This window comes from Scyliorhinus canicula, chromosome 3, assembly GCF_902713615.1.
Source record: "Scyliorhinus canicula chromosome 3, sScyCan1.1, whole genome shotgun sequence".
In the NCBI taxonomy this organism is placed as follows: Eukaryota; Metazoa; Chordata; class Chondrichthyes; order Carcharhiniformes; family Scyliorhinidae; genus Scyliorhinus; species Scyliorhinus canicula.
This window is the reverse complement of record NC_052148.1, coordinates 119,599,921-119,617,897: the sequence shown is the minus strand read 5'-3', so window position 1 is coordinate 119,617,897 and position 17,977 is coordinate 119,599,921. Positions and strand designations below refer to the sequence as shown.

General features: G+C 44.9%; 1 protein-coding gene across 1 annotated transcript in view; it reads right to left on the bottom strand.

Moving 5' to 3' along the window:
* kdr (kinase insert domain receptor (a type III receptor tyrosine kinase)) overlaps window positions 1-17,977 on the bottom strand; it is an 84,978-nt gene that overhangs the window by 28,486 nt on the left and 38,515 nt on the right. The window contains exons 12-19 of the mRNA XM_038791165.1: window positions 17,808-17,916; window positions 15,529-15,879; window positions 15,068-15,214; window positions 12,626-12,757; window positions 7,192-7,298; window positions 6,601-6,736; window positions 5,928-6,032; window positions 2,974-3,087 (exon numbers count right to left, since the gene is read on the bottom strand). Coding sequence (XP_038647093.1) covers window positions 2,974-3,087; window positions 5,928-6,032; window positions 6,601-6,736; window positions 7,192-7,298; window positions 12,626-12,757; window positions 15,068-15,214; window positions 15,529-15,879; window positions 17,808-17,916 — 1,201 coding nt within the window. The remainder of the gene's footprint in view (window positions 1-2,973; window positions 3,088-5,927; window positions 6,033-6,600; window positions 6,737-7,191; window positions 7,299-12,625; window positions 12,758-15,067; window positions 15,215-15,528; window positions 15,880-17,807; window positions 17,917-17,977) is intronic.

Here is a 17,977-nt window from a genome sequence, read left to right as displayed (position 1 = left end):
ATAATAACCAGATCATCTGTTTTTGATGAGGCAGCCATAGGATTTTATATGTATACCCGAGACGGCAAAAAGGACCTTGGTTTAACATCTCAGCTAAAGATAGCATTTCTTATATTATGGTAGACTTTCAGTATTGTTCTGAACGAAAGTGCCAAACTGGCATTGCCAGGGTGCCTGATTGGCAATTCCAAGGGCAATGCCTGGGTGCCAGGTTGCCAGTGTCTGAGAAGCTATGCACATTGAAGGGTGCGTGAAGGTTGGAGGGGGTGAAGGGAGGGTCCTGAAAGGGGGGGGGGGGGGAAAGAAACTGAAGGGGGAGGCCTCAGCAACCCCACAACGGGATATCATGAATTGTGTTGGGGGAGGGGGGCTCACGCTAACATTTATTGATGGAGGGGGTTCCTCCTCAAAGGTTGGGGGCATTGCCCATGTGTGCAAAGAGTTGCATTGTCCGTGAGTGGAGGGTGTCAGGAACCCTCAAGCTCACTTTGAGATCTGGCCGCCCTTTCAAAAGGGTGCCCCGATCTCTAAAGAGTCATTCTGGCTGATTAGTTTAGTTACCTACCACAGAAAATAATTCTCAAGTGTGGCATTGACCAGTGAGAAACTCCCCAAGCCCCAAATTAATGACTAAGGGTGCGATCTAACCAAAACTAAACAGCCCATTAAGGTGGGATCAGGAGCGTCCCTCCAACGACCCTGCTATCTGACAGCACTCTGGCTTGTATTCGTGCACCGGCAGGGAATGCCACCCCCCCCCCCCCCCGGCCACATTTTTGTAATTTCCTGCGCTGAGGAGCTCTGCTGAATACAGCTCCCCTCTGTGCAGGAAGAGATTGCGACGTCATTTACAAATAGCGCCCCGATCTCTCGACCCCCCCCCCCCCAACCCCCTACCCCCGATGGAACCTCTGGATCCCCCAGTGCCCCAACTCACCTGTTGGGGGTCCACATACCGTCAGAGCACCACCAGGCCCTATCTCTGGCACAATGCCAGCTTGGCACCTTGTACTGCCAGTCTGGCACCCTGGCAGCACTCCTGCCAGCACCCTCTGGGCACCCTGGTAGTGCCAGGATGGCACCAGAGTGGCATTGCCACAGTGCCAAGGTGGCACTAGCAGGGTGTCACCCTGCCCAAAGGTCAGCCACCTCGGGCCTTGCATTGCCTGGGGGACCCACCCAGGTACCATATGTGGGGACCAATACTGAAGACCGCCCGCCTGGGGTCTCCTCGGCGAGGCGGATAGATCCTGGGTGGCCGTTGGCTCCGGCTACAGCAAGGCTCACTGGGTTCAATGAACGGGATCCAGAGCGAGACGTCTCACCAGATCTGGTCAGATCTCAAGAGGCCTAACAGCTGTCGGAGAACCTGGGGAGGCCTCTCTCGGGAGTTACCAGGCGCGGCCAGCCCTGATTCTGGTGGGATATGGCCTGTAGATTGTGCCCCAAGTATGAGTGAATACAGGTCTGGATCTCACCCAAAAAGCCGGTGAGGAAGTCTATCACCAATTTAAGAGTGTCACCTGTGGCTCAGTTGGTAGCACTCAGCTCTAAGTCTCTGGGTTCAAGTCCCGCTCCAGGGTTTGAGAATAAACAATTAGGTTGACACTCCAGTACAGTACTGAGGGACTGCTACACTGTTTTAGGTGCCTTCTTTCAGGTCAGAAATTAAATTGAAACCCCATATGCCCACTAAGGTGGAAAAGAAAGATCCTATGGTACCGCTTTGAAGAAGCTCGTGTTCTGGCTCCTTCAATCAACATTTGATTATCTGATCGATATTACATTACTGTTTGTGGGAATTTGCCATGCAGGTGTTAGCCACCACGCTTCCTCGATTACAATATTGATTACATTTCAAACTGCAAACTCTTTTGAAATGTCCTGATATCATGAAAAACGTAAGTGAAAGACTACGGGCGGGATTGGGTCGGAGATTCGTCGGGGGGGGGGGGGGGGGTGGCGTGAATTCCCGCCCCGCCGCTCCATCGCCGGCTGCCGAATTCTCCGGCACCGGTTTTAGGGCTGGGGCGGGGATCGTGCCGCGCCAGTCGGGGGCTGTTGGCAGCTGCCCCCCCCCGGGCAATTCTCCGGGCCCCGATGGGTCGAGCAGCTGCCCATTTGCGGTCAGTCCCGCCGACGTGAAATAGACATCGTCCATCCCGGCGGGACCTGGCTTGTTGGCCGTTGAGCGGGGTCCTCGGGGGGGGGGGGGGGGGCTGGGCTCCCACGGTGGCCCGGACCGTAATCGAGTCCCACCGATCTGTGCCATGGGGGCACTCTTTCTCTCACGCCAACCTCTGTAAGGCTCCGCCATGGCCTCCGTGGATAAGAAGCCCCCTGCGCATGCGCAGGAAACACAACGGCGGTTCTGCGCATGCGCCAGAACACGCTGCCAGTCCTGCGCATGCGCCAACTCACGCTGGCTGGTGGCGGCAGGATTGGCGCAGCGCCAACCCCTCCAGCGCCGGCCTAGCCCCCAGAACTGCGGAGGATTCAGCAACTTCCAGGCGGCCCGATGCTGGTGTGGTTCGCGCCACTCTTGCCGCCGGTACGGGCCGCCCCGTCAATTGCGGGAGAATCTATTTAACTATTCTCTCAGGTGGATTCAAGACAAATGGAGTTGGTATAAGTGGTTAAGTGAACAGTGAAGAAGCAAAATGCTCACATAGTTACTTTTTAAAAAGATTTATGCTTGGGAATTGCCTTCCTTTTTTAATTAAGTTCCATATGACGATGGCAAATTCATTTCTGAGTTATGTTCGGATCATTTTTGAACATTGCTGGAACTGCAAAAATGAACAGTCACTACCTTGTAAATATTAACTGGTTAGCCCATCTATCACTAAAATCTTTTGGAAAATGGACACCAATAACAGTAAAAATTATTTGTTTTATTTTTTCACAGAGAACAGCAGTAAAAAGAGCTGTTGTCCTAAAAGCGGTCAAAAGGAAGTGATTGTAAGGACTCACCTCCCACTTTTGTGCAGGCTCCCAGCAGGTTCACCACATTGAGGTGATGGCCAATGTGAATAAGGATCTTCAGTTCAGACATCAAAGCTCTTTGTTCACTGGTTGTTGCTCCATCTGAAAATAGCAGCCAGAGAAATAAATACACTCCTTTCTGTTGCAAACAAGGCAAATACAGAGGATGTGCACCCATGCATAAATATAGGGCATTTACACATAATAAGAACATAAGAACATAAGAACTAGGAGCAGGAGTAGGCCATCTGGCCCCTCGAGCCTGCTCCGCCATTCAATGAGATCATGGCTGATCTTTTGTGGACTAAGCTCCACTTTCCGGCCCGAACACCATAACCCTTAATCCCTTTTTTCTTCAAAAAAAACTATCTATCTTTACCTTAAAAACATTTAATGAAGGAGCCTCAACTGCTTCACTGGGCAAGGAATTCCATAGATTCACAACACTTTGGGTGAAGAAGTTCCTCCTAAACTCAGTCCTAAATCTACTTCCCCTTATTTTGAGGCTATGTCCCCTAGTTCTGCTTTCACCCGCCAGTGGAAACAACCTGCCCGCATCTATCCTATCTATTCCCTTCATAATTTTAAATGTTTCTATAAGATCCCCCCTCATCCTTCTAAATTCCAATGAGTACAGTCCCAGTCTACTCAACCTCTCCTCATAATCCAACCCCTTCAGCTCTGGGATTAACCTAGTGAATCTCCTCTGCACACCCTCCAGTGCCAGTATGTCCTTTCTCAAGTAAGGAGACCAAAACTGAACACAATACTCCAGCTGTGGCCGCACTAACACCTTATACAATTGCAACATAACCTCCCTAGTCTTAAACTCCATCCCTCTAGCAATGAAGCACAAAATTCCATTTGCCTTCTTAATCACCTGTTGCACCTGTAAACCAACTTTCTGTGACTCATGCACTAGCACACCCAGGTCTCTCTGCACAGCGGCATGCTTTAATATTTTATCATTTAAATAATAATCCCGTTTGCTGTTATTCCTACCAAAATGGATAACCTCACATTTGTCAATATTGTATTCCATCTGCCAGACCCTAGCCCATTCACTTAACCTATCCAAATCCCTCTGCAGACATCCAGTATCCTCTGCACTTTTCGCTTTACCACTCATCTTAGTGTCATCTGCAAACTTGGACACATTGCCCTTGGTCCCCAACTCCAAATCATCTATGTAAATTGTGAACAATTGTGGGCCCAACACGGATCCCTGAGGGACACCACTAGCTACTGATTGCCAACCAGAGAAACACCCATTAATCCCCACTCTTTGCTTTCTATTAATTAACCAATCCTCTATCCATGCTACTACTTTACCCTTAATGCCATGCATCTTTATCTTATGCAGCAACCTTTTGTGTGGCAACTTGTCAAAGGCTTTCTGGAAATCCAGATATACCACATCCATTGGCTCCCCATTATCTACTGCACTGGTAATGTCCTCAAAAAATTCCACTAAATTAGTTAGGCATGACTTGCCCTTTATGAACCCATGCTGCATCTACCCAATGGGACAATTTCTATCCAGATGCCTCGCTATTTCTTCCTTGATGATAGATTCCAGCATCTTCCCTACTACCGAAGTTAAGCTCACTGGCCTATAATTTCCTGCTCTCTGTCTACCTCCTTTTTTAAACATAATGCTATGCAGGTACAGAATGTGCATGGAGCAGGTGCAGAAAGTTAGATGAGGAGGAATTTCTTCCGCCAGAGGGTGGTGAATCTGTGGAACTCTTTGCCGCAGAAGGCTATGGAAGCCATATCACCAAGTGCCTTTAAGACAGAGCTAGATAGGTTCTTGATTAATAAGGGACCAGGGGTTATGGGGAGAAGGCAGGAGAATGGGGATGAGAAAAATATCAGCCATGATTGAATGGCGGAGCAGACTCAATGGGCCGAGTGGCCTAATGCTGTCCCAAGTCTTATCGTCTTATGGTATTTATATGCAGACCAAAATCCATCATCTGAATTCTTTATGGAAAATGTTACTTGACCGACATTTCCATCTCAAACAATTAACTTAAAAACACAAGAGGCCACAAAAATTCAACACTACACCAAGGTATTCCCTGAGCTCTCTTGCTGTGAACTTACAAAAATAGCCTTCTGAGGGAAGGGTTTCACCTCTTACAAGGCAGGGAAGCAGCATCAGAACACCTGTCTCTGAAAGGAACCTTTGTAAAGGGGCTGCCAGTGATCGGAAGTAGGAGAATTATTTGAAATGTGTAAAACATTGAGGTTATACCTTCAAAGTTAAAGGTAGCATCTGGTCTCTGCATAAATAAAGTTGTCAATAGAATTACAGCCATCCTCCTGTTTTTTTTTAATGATAGATTTTATGAATTCATACTCTTGATGTAGAGATTTACACATTCAGAATGTACATCAAGTATTCAGGCTCGTAGGTCAGCTAGCACAATGGCAGTTTTAACAGGTACAAAATCTTGTAGACTCACAGGGTTCTTCTCTCAAATACTCTTGAGTGCTGTAGATTCCCAAAGACCATGGGCTGGGTTTAACTCGACTCCGCAGTCTCTGCCCCACAACTAAAAGTTTGCTGGGCATGGAGCCACCCAGAAGAGGAATTGGCTGCTAATGGAGTTGGGGGGGGGGGTGGACATCTACCCCTCAGGGACGATAAGGCCAGTCTCAGACAGCTGTCAGCTAATCAGTGGCTGGCAGCCCTGCAGTACTGTCAGCGCTACTGGGAGTTTTGGCCACTTCCGGTACTGCACTGAGTTTACCGAGGAGCCATTCAATTGTAGACCCAAATCCTGCCCCCAGCAAGGGTGGAGTGGGGGATAATGTTGAACATGGCAGTGGGGGGAGGGTAGGTGCAGGGAGGGAAGATTGCGGAGGGGGGCCTCCAATTGGCACCTGAGCCTCAGAAAACAGAACAGACTGAAATCTTTCCAACTTTCATTTACCTTTCAACATCTTGACGGCAACAGTTATGCAAGTAGAGGCTTTTTCAATGTTAAAAGCAGCTGCTTCAACCACTTTGCCAAAAGCTCCATGACCCAATGGTTTGCCTGGTTCAAGAAATAAAAGAAGGATCTTTCAATCATGAAAATTGTATGAAATAATTAATCTGTTTCTTTGAATGTTCTTGGCAATTCCAACGCTACAGGGGATGCAAATAGGCCTTTTCAGATAATGGTGCACAACATTAAAGAAAGGCTTTGCTGGGGGAAATTCAACAGCTCGGGCGTTGTTAATGAAGCTGATGTGTGCTGAAGAACAGGTCAATCTGACTGTCCTTAGATAGATACAAAAATACAATACAACTGCAGGAGCATGTCATTTTCCTAAAGAACAGATCTTAGTAAATTTCATTGACACGCGCTGGTACTCTCTCTGAAGTTTCATAAATAAGAAAGCATGTACAGCACAATTATACCAGAGTTTATCCCAATCATGTGCTTCATAACTCTCAGTTGCAGTTAAAAATACTTGCAGCCAAAAAGATCGAGAGTTACTAATACAAAACAAAGTATATCCTAGTTTCATGTCAAATATGATAATTGCATCGATCAACAATTGAGTGTGCAGGTATTATTATAAAGGGAGGAATACATGGTTTGGGATGTGGAATCTTACCTAATTTAAGTCTATCCCTGGGAAACTCCCATTTACTGGCATCATAGGACAGTCGTTTACACTGTTCATCCATAGGTATTTCATCAGGATCCATGATGATTGACAAGTAGCCCGTCTTTAGTTCTGCATCACTGGGCTGGAAAAGAGTGACAAATCAAGTTACTTTGGCTGCTGGCTCTGTGTTCTCAAGAGTGGTCATGCTCACTTTAGTGAGTGTTGAGAAAGGACACAGAGCAGTCAATGATCCAGAATAAAATGTTGCCAAACAAACAAAAGCACACATCACACCAGATGAACTGAACATGCATGCCTAGCTCACAATTACTTCAGATTTCATTGTAATACACAAGGACCATGCTAAGCATGCAGCACTGAGCAACAAGACTTTCCCTCCCCCATGAATGGCAATTCTAATTAACACACATTAGTCAATCCTTCGTTAAATCATGCAGCAGCATTATGGAAAGAAAGAAAAAAATGTGTGTGTTGTTTTAAACACAAAGGAAAGATCCACATAAAAGGGCTACAGTCAGCTCTCATTTGTCAGGCAATGTATATTCTCATGGGACAATACTGGGATTGTTTTATTACCCGCTTTACTGTCCGCAAGATGATTATTAGAAGCAACCAAAAGAACAAGGCGATCACTCCAGTGCCAACCAGGATGATCAACTCGAGGTTTGCCTTTTCTTCAACTCCTGGTACGGAAGAAAAAAAATCCTTTTAGTTCAGTGGAGATGCATATGATCATCGATAGGTGGGAATTTATAAAGGAACAGATAAATACACAGACTGAACCCTTACATAGACACAAAACTGGCATGAACAAGATTAGCTGGTGACATACAAATCATATTAAAAAGCAAAGTGTCACAGTACAACTCAGTAGCCGCATGATTTACGACCTTAAGAAAATACAGACCTCTTTATAATTACAGTCACCAAGCAGTACATAACATATTTCTAAATTAATATAGTCTACGCCTTCATAAAGCACAAACAGATCTCCTGGGTGTCACACATAGATAATTTGAAGGGCTGTGTGAATGTAGGCTTGTGCATGCATTCTGGGTGGTGGGGGTAATGCTTAGAGAAGCTCCTTCAATGTATATTCAAGTTATTTAGTGCAATTCTTGGGACCTGAAAATTGAATTTCTTTTAAAGCTACATTATTCTTCCATATTATTCCCTATGCATTACAAATTGAACTTATAGAATACCTTGAATGCAGAAAAACATGTCCTAAGGTGATTCACAGACAAAATCAGATGAAAACTGGATGCTGAGCCAAAGGAAGAGATACTAGGAAGGGTGACCAGAGGCTTACTGTCAAGGGGGTTGGTTATAATCAGGGTCTTAAAAGTGGACAGAGTCGGATGAGCTTAAGGAGTAAATCCAGAAGGTAGGACCTGGATGATTAAAGGGGGAGGGGGGTGTTGGGGGACTTAGTAAATATAGTGAGTACTTCATTAGATTCAATTAGTAATCATCAATTCTAATTCAGTCAACTTAATTTAATAATAATGTTTATTATATTGTCACCAATTAACTTAATTATTGTCAGTTATTGAGTTATAGATGCACATGGCTTTACAATTTATTTGATAACACTGTACAATTGTTGCTTTCTCAATAGAGTACTTGTCAAACGGTAAACGCTACTTTGTATATGGGTGCTAACTATTTGAGATGTGGATATTAGAACGATTGTGATGTGAATAACAAGGGCTAAGATTTGAATATTAAGATTTTAAGCTTTAGTACATTACAGTATAAAAACCCTGGGTGGGATTCTCCCTACCCGGCGGGGCGGGGGGGTCCCGGCGGCACGGAGTGGCGTGAACCACTCCGGAGCCGGGCTGCCCCAAAGGTGCGGAATCCTCCATACCTTCAGGTGCTAGGCCGGCGCCGGAGTGGTTGGCGCCCTGCCAGTTGGTGTGGAAGGCCTTTGGCGACGCGCTAGCCGGGGCCGAAGGGACTCCGCCGGCTGCCGCAGGTCCACGCATCCGCGGGAGGTTCAGCGGTTGCTGACGTCATCCCTGAGCATGCACATGGCACAGGCCCACCCGCAGATAGGTGGGCCCCGATCGCGGGCCATGCCATCGTGGGGGCACCCCCCGGGGCCAGATCGTCCCGCGCTCCCCCCCAGGACCCCGGACCCCAGAGCCCGCCCGCGCTGCCAGGTCCTGCCGGTAAGGGATCTAGTCCAATTTATGCCAAGAACGAGCGGACTTCGGCCTATCGTGGGTCAGAGAATCGCCGAGGGGGGGCCACTGCGAGCGGCTGCTGACCGGCGCGGCGAAATTCCTGCCCCCGCCGAATCTCTGGCGCTGGAGAATTCGGCAGCTGATGGGGGTGGGATTCACGGCGCCGCCCGGCGATTCTCCGACCCGCCGGGAGGTCAGAGAATCCCGCCCCCTTTATTTCAACAGGAAAATAATAACTATAGTTTGTGAGCATCACAATTTACTTCACCAGCAGGGATTGTCAACGGGCACGTGCAGAGACACTGCTAAAAATGTATCCTTGAATTAAATCAGGTGCAGGAACAGACATGAATCAAAGGAATGGGAAGTACAGGGTCAATATAGTGGAGTTGTTGAGGTTTATAGCTGTCAGGATGCTCCATGAGATGGTGGGTTCCAGAGTACAGGACTTGTTTCATTTTCTTTCCTTCTCTGCCATCCCTCTGCCTCATCATTAAGGTGTTTCGATTCAAAGCATGATGTGGCTTGATGGTCAAGTTGTCACCCTTCTGAACGATTGATAGCAAGCTCTTCCCAGTCATTAATGTTGATGCTGTTGCACATCGAGGAAATCTTCAGGGTGTCTGTGAAGTGATTCCTCTGTTCTCCTCTGGAACACTACCCATTTGAGAATAGACAAAACAGGACCTGGAGATCAATACACCTTTTCGTTGTCCATACAGAGTGTCCAGTCCATCAAAGTTAATTTTGTAGGAATTTTGCTTGAGTGCTTGTGCAGCTAACTTCAAGAACGAGCATGTGGCATTGCTGATGGAATTCCTCTCATCCTCTTATGTGGCACTAATATATCAATGTATCATAAGATTTAAGTTAGTTATGGCAAAGGACAAGGAGCAATTTGGAATAAAAATATTTAATTAGATGAGGCCCAATTTAATTGTGGCAAGAATGGATTTGGCCGGAGTAAATTGGAATCAAAGATTGGCCGGCAAAACTGTGGCAGACACTGAAGAGAGAAGATAGTTTGGGTAAAGACAAACTACATTCCCATGAGGGGAAAGATAGGAAAAATAAAGTCAAGAATTCTCTGGATAATAAAAGAGAAAGGGAATACGATGAAGTGGAAATAGATGTGTATGACAGCTTAAAAATAAACAGAAATTGTTGGAAATACTCAGCAGGTCTGGCAGAATCTATGGAGAGAAAAACATTGAATTGAATATAACTTAAAGGAAATTCTTCATGGGATGCATGTGTTGCTGGGAAGGCCAGCATTAACTATTCGTCACAGCTTTAAATTTTGTAATAAGAGGCAATTAAAAATAACAGGTGCAATTCTGAAGGGTGCGCAGAAACAGAGAGACCTGGGCTATCATATACATATCATTGGAGGGCAGAAAGCGGTTTGTGATAACCGTCAAGAGGATCATGGGGTATTGTTGATTGATCGCCATGTGGGCTTTATAGAATATGAATTCCCCTGGTGAGCTGGAGCTTGTTAGCAGGACCTTTAAATGTAGCTCACCGATCCAGACTGGCAGTTCCCGGTAGTCCTGGGCTGGAATGTTTGTTTTGTGTGCACGGCTTTATTTTCAGTTGAAAATAAATCAGTTTGGCCTTTCACTCTGCGCCTCCTGGAATTATTACATGGTTAGAAATGGTAGTTGTCTTCTCAGCCATGCGTATCCATCTAGTCCACTGGGAAGACTGACCATGAAGATGCAGATGTTAGCAGCATGCATGCTGCCATGTGACCCTGAGCCTCCTGAGACATTGGTACTCACGCACATTGAGAGAATTGGCCCTCTGCCTGTAGACCCCCTTTCAGGAGTCTTGCCTACTTCCAGCTGTATTTTGGTGTCCATCTCCTTTGTGCTATGCAGGGATATGTGGCTGAGAAGGCCATTGGTGCTGCTGTTGATGTTTCTGCTACTGCAGGATTATTTAGAATTGGTAAGCCCCGCCACTTGACCCTCAACAGTTTGTCAGCTACTCCTGTGCCACTCTGAAGGCTAGGAGCAAGGAAGTGTAGCTGGGTGCAAGGAAGTGCAGCTGGAGGGGGTAAAGTGCTGGTCATGTGAAGTATCTTCCAATCACCCATCAAACAATGAAAACACTCTTGGAGTGCTTTACATAGGTGTCTTATCCCGTCCATAGCTCTTCAGTGTAACTGCTCAAAGCCTTCACAGCTTACCAGTTTCATTAAGGAAATCCATCCTTGTGTGGACTTGCAATATCCAGCAGATTAGAAATGCATTGTGAGGCTGCTCTGCTGTTAGGTAAAAGGGAATCCATGCGCAAAATTCCTCTTGATTACATCTTACTTCAACTGGCTTCCCATCTCAAAATTGAGGCTTCTGTTTCACTATGAGCCCTCATGAAATGAGGTGGGGGCATATCAGGATACCAGCATTATGGCATTTTCTGCAATTGTACTGAGCCCCCAAAAGCTACTTCCACCGACCTGGGAAACATCTAGAGTCTAAACCAGGAAATGAAGTTAGAATTTAATGTAAAATCATATCCAGAAAGCAAAGTAAAGAGAGGGAAAGAAAGATGGCATTACGCGCAAGAGATAAAAGACACTGAAATAGTTTTTAAAAAATGCATTTTAACTTTTTTTAAATCTACAACCTAAACATATGTAATTCTCTTAAAAGTAAATATTCAGTGCCAGAACCATAATTAAGATGAATGTTCCCTCGAATGGACAAACTTTTTCTCTCATGTTTAGTGCAGACCGAGTGGGGAAGTGCCATAACTTCACATTATTCATGTATGTGAATGGCGAAATCTTGGGTGAGATCATGTTAGAACTCAGTTTCTGGGGGAGCTGGGGAACTCAGTTCTGACTTTTGTGTTTAACCGTGCATGCGCAATTGCCAGATGTTGCTGTCTGATTTATTCCTTGATGTGAGCGCTGATAGCCTTATCATTATTCCTATGGGGTACTACATTTTGACTGCTTGGCATTTTATACTATATAGAAATCAACAATTGTGCTATGCAGTCAAACAAATTGTAAAGCCACGTGCATTGATCATTTATAGCATCTGCTTTATTTAAAACATTAATAACAAGTATGAGCTAATTTGCATCATTACAGCCTTACAGTATGAACAAACAATAAAATATACAGGGCGGGATTCTCCTCTACCCGGCAGGGCGGGCCGTACCGGTGCGAGGAGTGGCGTGAACCAATCCGGCTTCAGGCCGCCCAGAAGGTGTGGAATCCTCCACACCTTCAGGGGCTAGGGCTGCGCCGGCGGAGTTGGCACTGTGCCAGCCGGCGCGGAAGGACTTGGCACTGTGCCAACCAGCGCCGAAGGGCCTCCGCCGGCCAGCGCGAGTTGGAACATGCTCCGACCATGGCGGAGGTTGACAGCAGCGGGCGCGGAGGGAAAGAGTGCCCCCACGGCACAGGCCCGCCCGCGGATCGGTGGGCCCCGATCGCGGGCCAGGCCACGGTGGATCTGGTTTGATTTGCGCAGGCGGGACCGGCCGAAAACGGGTGGCCGCTCGGCCCATCGCAGGGTGGAGAATCACCGGGGGGGGATGCTGCCTGCCAGCGGCCGCCGACTGGTGCGGCGTGATTCCCGCTCCCGCCAAAACCCCGGCGCTGGAGAATTCGGCAGCCGGCGTCAGGGCGGTGGCGCGGGATTCACGTCGCCCCCCCCAGCGATTCTCCGACCCGGTGGGGGATTGGAGAATCCCGCCCACAGTCTCTTGGAACTAGCATAAGTATCGCACTTATTAAAAACTACCCAGACATTATTCTGCCCAAAAATCACTTTTATTTTTGTCAACAGTTTCCTAACCTTCAACAGCAATCATCGCAGCAGTCACTGCACAGCCATGCGTGTTACAAGCCTCGCACATGTACATCCCTTCATCTTCCTTCTTCAACCTCTGGATGGTCAAGGTCCTGTTCATCTCATCTAGAACAATGCCTGGCAGGACACAGACATACGGCGTTAGGTCAGTGAGGCATCATTTCCTGCACCAGTCACAATATTACAAATCATAGTGTGAACTGAAATAACCGGATACACTGAATAATGTAAATGAATAATAGTAATCACACTGCCAAACATTTTTTTTTATTTTTGAAAAATTATTATTCGAAATCTTTTACAAACTTATATGTTGGCTTTCTTTGTATACTGTGAAGCAATGAGCGTTTGCTTTTAGATTCAATTCACTCATTTTTTTTACTCTCCCCCATTCTAATTTTCTTTCCTCCCATCCTCTTCTGAAGATAATATTAGATACATCTGCATAGCAATAGCCATTCTCCAATTGTTCCAATGGAGTGAACATCCTTGCTGCCTGAGACAGCGAGCATGCTATTTGACTGCAGGAGACATCAGAAGAACCAAATTCCACCCTGACCTAATCTTGTGAACTTTTCACTGGGAATCAACAGACAGTAATTGACTCTTATTTTGATTTGCAAGAGCATTAGTTATTAAAACTACTTCCTTAAACACATTGACAGAATGGAATTATAACAAATACAATTGGGGTAATTCTGACTTTTGATATGATGTAAAGTGGATGCTATCGTATAAACGTATGAATCAAGAGCAGGAGTAGACCCATTTGGCCCATCAAGTCTGCTCCGCTATTCAATAAAATCATGGCTGATCTGACTGTGGTCCCAACTCCACTTTTGAACCTAGACCTTGGCTCTCCATCTCATACATTTTTGTTCTCTTGCTCGCCAAGAATCTAACTCTGCCTTAAATATATTCAATGGCACTGCCTATACTGCTCTCTGGAGTAGTGAGTTCCAAAGGTTTACTGAGAGAAAAATATTCTCCTCACTTCAATCTAAATTGCCAGACCCCTTATTTGTAAATTGTGTCCCCTAGTTCCAACCTCTACCACAAGGGAAAACATCTTTTCAGCATCCAACCTGTCAAGTTCTCTCAGGATCTTGTATGTTTCATTATGATCAACTCTCATTCTTTGAAGCTCCAATGGATACAGTCCTAGCCTGTTTAACCTTTCCTCCTAAGATAACACCCTCACTCTCTCCCTCGGATTGATCTGTTCCCTGTAAGAACACTATTGACAACGCCTTATGCTGCTCTTGCTCATGTATATGCTTTATTTGGCCCTTGTTTCACACTGTAACCAATCTCTATTTGTCGATATACTATTTGTCGATGCACTCTGTAGATTATTCTTTTTGTTTACCGTGTACATACTGTGTACATTCCCTGAGCCGCCGAAAAATACTTTTCACTGAACTTTGGTACATGTGACAATAAATCAAATCAATCAATCAATCAAAAAGCAGTTGAGTGAAACTTTTCTGCAATCCTTGGAATGCAATTATATCAGTTATCAGTTCTTGAATAAGGGGGAGACCAAAAGTATTCCAGATGTGGTCTCACCAACACCCCCCCCCCCCCCCCCCCATAAAACAGTCGGAAAATATCTTTACTTTTATATTCCATTCGCTTTCAATGAATTAAATGAAAATCAAGAAAGATGGATAACAAATAGCTGATACGGTATCACCTCTATTAACACTATCACCCAAACCATTGTACCCAATAATTCCCATCACGTTTTATATGCCTGGTTTAGAGATTTGTTTTCTGAAACCAGTTTGAAATAGAATCATAAAGGGCACAGTGGCACAATGAGTATTGCTGCCTCACGGCACCGAGATCCCAGGTTCAATCCTGGTTCTGGGTCACTGTCCATGTGGCGTTTGCATGTTCTCCCCGTGTTTACGTGGGTTTCGCCTCCACAACCCAAAGATGTGCATGGTAGGTGGATTGGCCATTCTAAATTTCCCCTTAATTGGAAAAAATGAATTGGGTACACTAAATTTATTTAAAAAATAGAATCATAGAATTTACAGTGTGGAAGAAGGCCATTCGGCCCATCGAGTCACCACTGGCCCTTGGAAAGAGCATCCTACTTAAGCCCATGGCTCCACCCTATCACCGTATCCCAATAACCCCACCTAAACTTTTGGACACTAGGGATCAATTTAGCATGGCCAATCCACCTAACCGGCACATCTTTGGACTGTCGGAGGAAACAGGAGCACCCGGAGGAAACCCACGCAGACATGGGAAGAAAGTGCAAACTCCATACAGACAGTCACCCAAGGCCAGAATTGAGCCCGGGCTCCTGGTGCTGTGAGGCAGTAATGCTAACCACTGTGCCATCATGCCGCCCAAAGGTGGCTCTTTACACACTTCAACAAAGGTGTAATTGGGCGAATATAAGCAGCTTACCTGACATTTCATAAAGCTTCTTATTATTTTTATACCATATAACATATGGACTCGGTGTCCCAACCACATCACACTTCATCTCTATGGAAGAGCTCATATTCACTGTTTGGTCTGTTAGATTCTGAAGCACCAATGGCGACTGTTGAGCTGCAATGAAGATCAGAAGAAACTTTACTTATTCAGTGCTTTTACTAAGTAACAAATCATTTTTAGAACTGTAAAATGATAGCATCAGTAGAATTGAAAATTGAACTTGAACAGGTGGTTGCTTCCTTGTACTGAGCCTGAAATCTTTTCATATCTAACATTACTGTTCAATACTAAACGGAGATGCTGGCAGTGCTACACAAAATCAGAAAATGCTCCATTTCACAATGTCAGTACAAGTATTCACCAAAGAAAATCGTGGCACAAGGGTTGCATATGATACATCCTATCAGTTCATTGTATAGTTTTCTCACCTTCTACAGAAAGTGTCTTCATCATGCAGTGTCTTTCACCTGTTTTTTTATTCTGGGCTTCACAAAGGTAGACTCCTTGATCTTGAAGAGATATATTGCCAAAGAGCAGTTCAATGGTGATATTTTCAGTCTTATCACCAGAAATCATTCTCCAGGTCATCTGTTCTGCATCACGTTGCAGGTCTTTACATGGGAGGATGGCAAGGTTGCCACGGCAGCTTTGGAGAACTGTGGGATGGATTTTATACCACTTTAGGTTCTCATATGTAAATCTGTCAGCTTTGCACTGAAGAGATACATTATCCTCTTCAATAGGATGGTCTGTAGGCTGCAGATTAATTTCAAGACCCTCTGCAAAATCAAGAATATTAATCCCATCAGTTGTTATTTTTCTATTAAACTGCTATGAAACACCAACTGAAACAGCATTAAAGTACTGAAATTTGCAAGTCTCGTCCTGGGTTCCAGTACATAATTTTCTTTTTCTGATAAAAGCCTTAATAGTTACAGTTTTTCTTTTAGAATTCACATATATTAATTCATGTTGACAAGCATAAAGCACTTAAGATGTATTTATTGCTCAAATATTAAACCATTTACCATCTTAATTATGAAATTATTTTTCCTTATTTAGGTTCAGTCACTCATAAGGCACAGTGACATAGTGGTTAGCACTGCTGCCTCACAACGCCAGGGACCCGGGTTCGACTTTGACCTCGGGTGACTGTGGAGTTTGCACTTTCTCCCCGTGTCTGCGTGGGATTCCTCCGGGTGCTCCAGTTTCGTCCCACAGTCCAAACATGTGCAGGTTAGGTGGATTGACCATGCTTAAATCCCCCTCAGGGTGGGGTTGCAGGAATAGGGTGGGGGATTGGGCCTATGTAGGATGCCCTTTCAAAAGGTCGGTGCAGACTCGATGGGCCAAATGGCCCTCTTCTGCATTGTAGGGATTCTGTATGTTTCTTATTTTTATGAAGTGCACAACATTAAGAGACTGTAATTAGAAGAGATTCTGCTTGGTTTAGCCACTCTAGCCAAAACTATTTATAGGCCAAATATTAGAGTTGGCAATATAGCAAATATATAAATCTGTAACCAAGGGGTGAACACCATATTCTACACCTGTGGATCTTCCACTATTAAAAGGCGTCCACATGTGGGGCAGGATTTCCTGGTCTCCCTGCGGCCTGTTTTCCAGCAGCGGAAGAGACTTGTCATTGGCCGTCGGCAGGATCTTCCAGTCCTGCTGATATCTATGGAGTTTTGAATTGTTCGTTCGTCCCGCCACTGGGTAATCCGCCTGGGGAAGGGGAGCTGGAAGATGCGACTGGCAGGAAGAGCTGGATTTTGGTCTTTTAATTAATATTCAATTTCTTTTTACATCAGCTAAATGTAAACCTTTCCCCCACTATTTGCATGCAATTGTCACTGCACAGTTTTAGGAACACAAAGTTCGTAAAGTGATTGTCCCTTAATCTAAACAGTACCGCACAACAGACCTGCCCACATATAATATATCTGCTCAAACAGCAATGACAATTCATTAAAAAAAACTTTAATAAAATGCCACTGCTTTTTCAGCAAGGACTGGTTTCCGTAGCCTAATGAAGTCACAGAAGTTGTTTTCTATGCAGGAAATAAAGAGCTTCCCAAGCAGTTCACATTCTACATTTTGACAAGAACTTATTTAAAATAAAAACAAACTCACCTCCAGTCAGTCTATGAACAGAATTGATTTACTGGACAGAATCTTTACATAAAGTAATTAAAACAAAGGCAGCAAATAAAAAATATTTTCCAAAACAAATCACATTTGTGTCTATCTGTTTTGAAGAAGTTGGTTTTTAACTTTCAAGTTGTTCAGGGAATCATGGCAGGAGCAGAACATGATGTGGTACTGGGTCAGTATGGGGTTCACATTGCTAATAATTATTGCCAATCAGTGTTCTCATCAAGCAGCCTCTAAGACCGCGAATAATGCGTGGAACTTAATTGTCTCTGCTACCCTAATGAGGCTAACAGACCCATTTGCTGGTCTCATCGGTTCATCGGCACTGCAGTTTGATTTGGCTGCAATCCCAAACTTATTTACCATACAAATTAATCCTCGATTCATAAACAATAGCCTCTCCAGGAGCTGAGACAGCTTTGCTACACAGCATACAAGTTATCCATTTGTGATCATTTTGTCCTCAAATCTCTTTAATTCGGAGCAGATTCTTTAGTCTCTCCATGGTATTTGTTTTAATAAATTGTTGCAGTTGACCTGCTGTACTTACTGGTTACATGAAAGAAGATGACCCTCTCATCTTGTCCCACTTTGTTAATTGCCCGACATCTGTACAGAGCACAGACATTTGCTGCCTGAATCACAAGGGTGCTGACCACCTAGTGGGAAACGTCAGAAAAATAATATCATATAAATAACAAATGCCCAGAGATGAGCTCA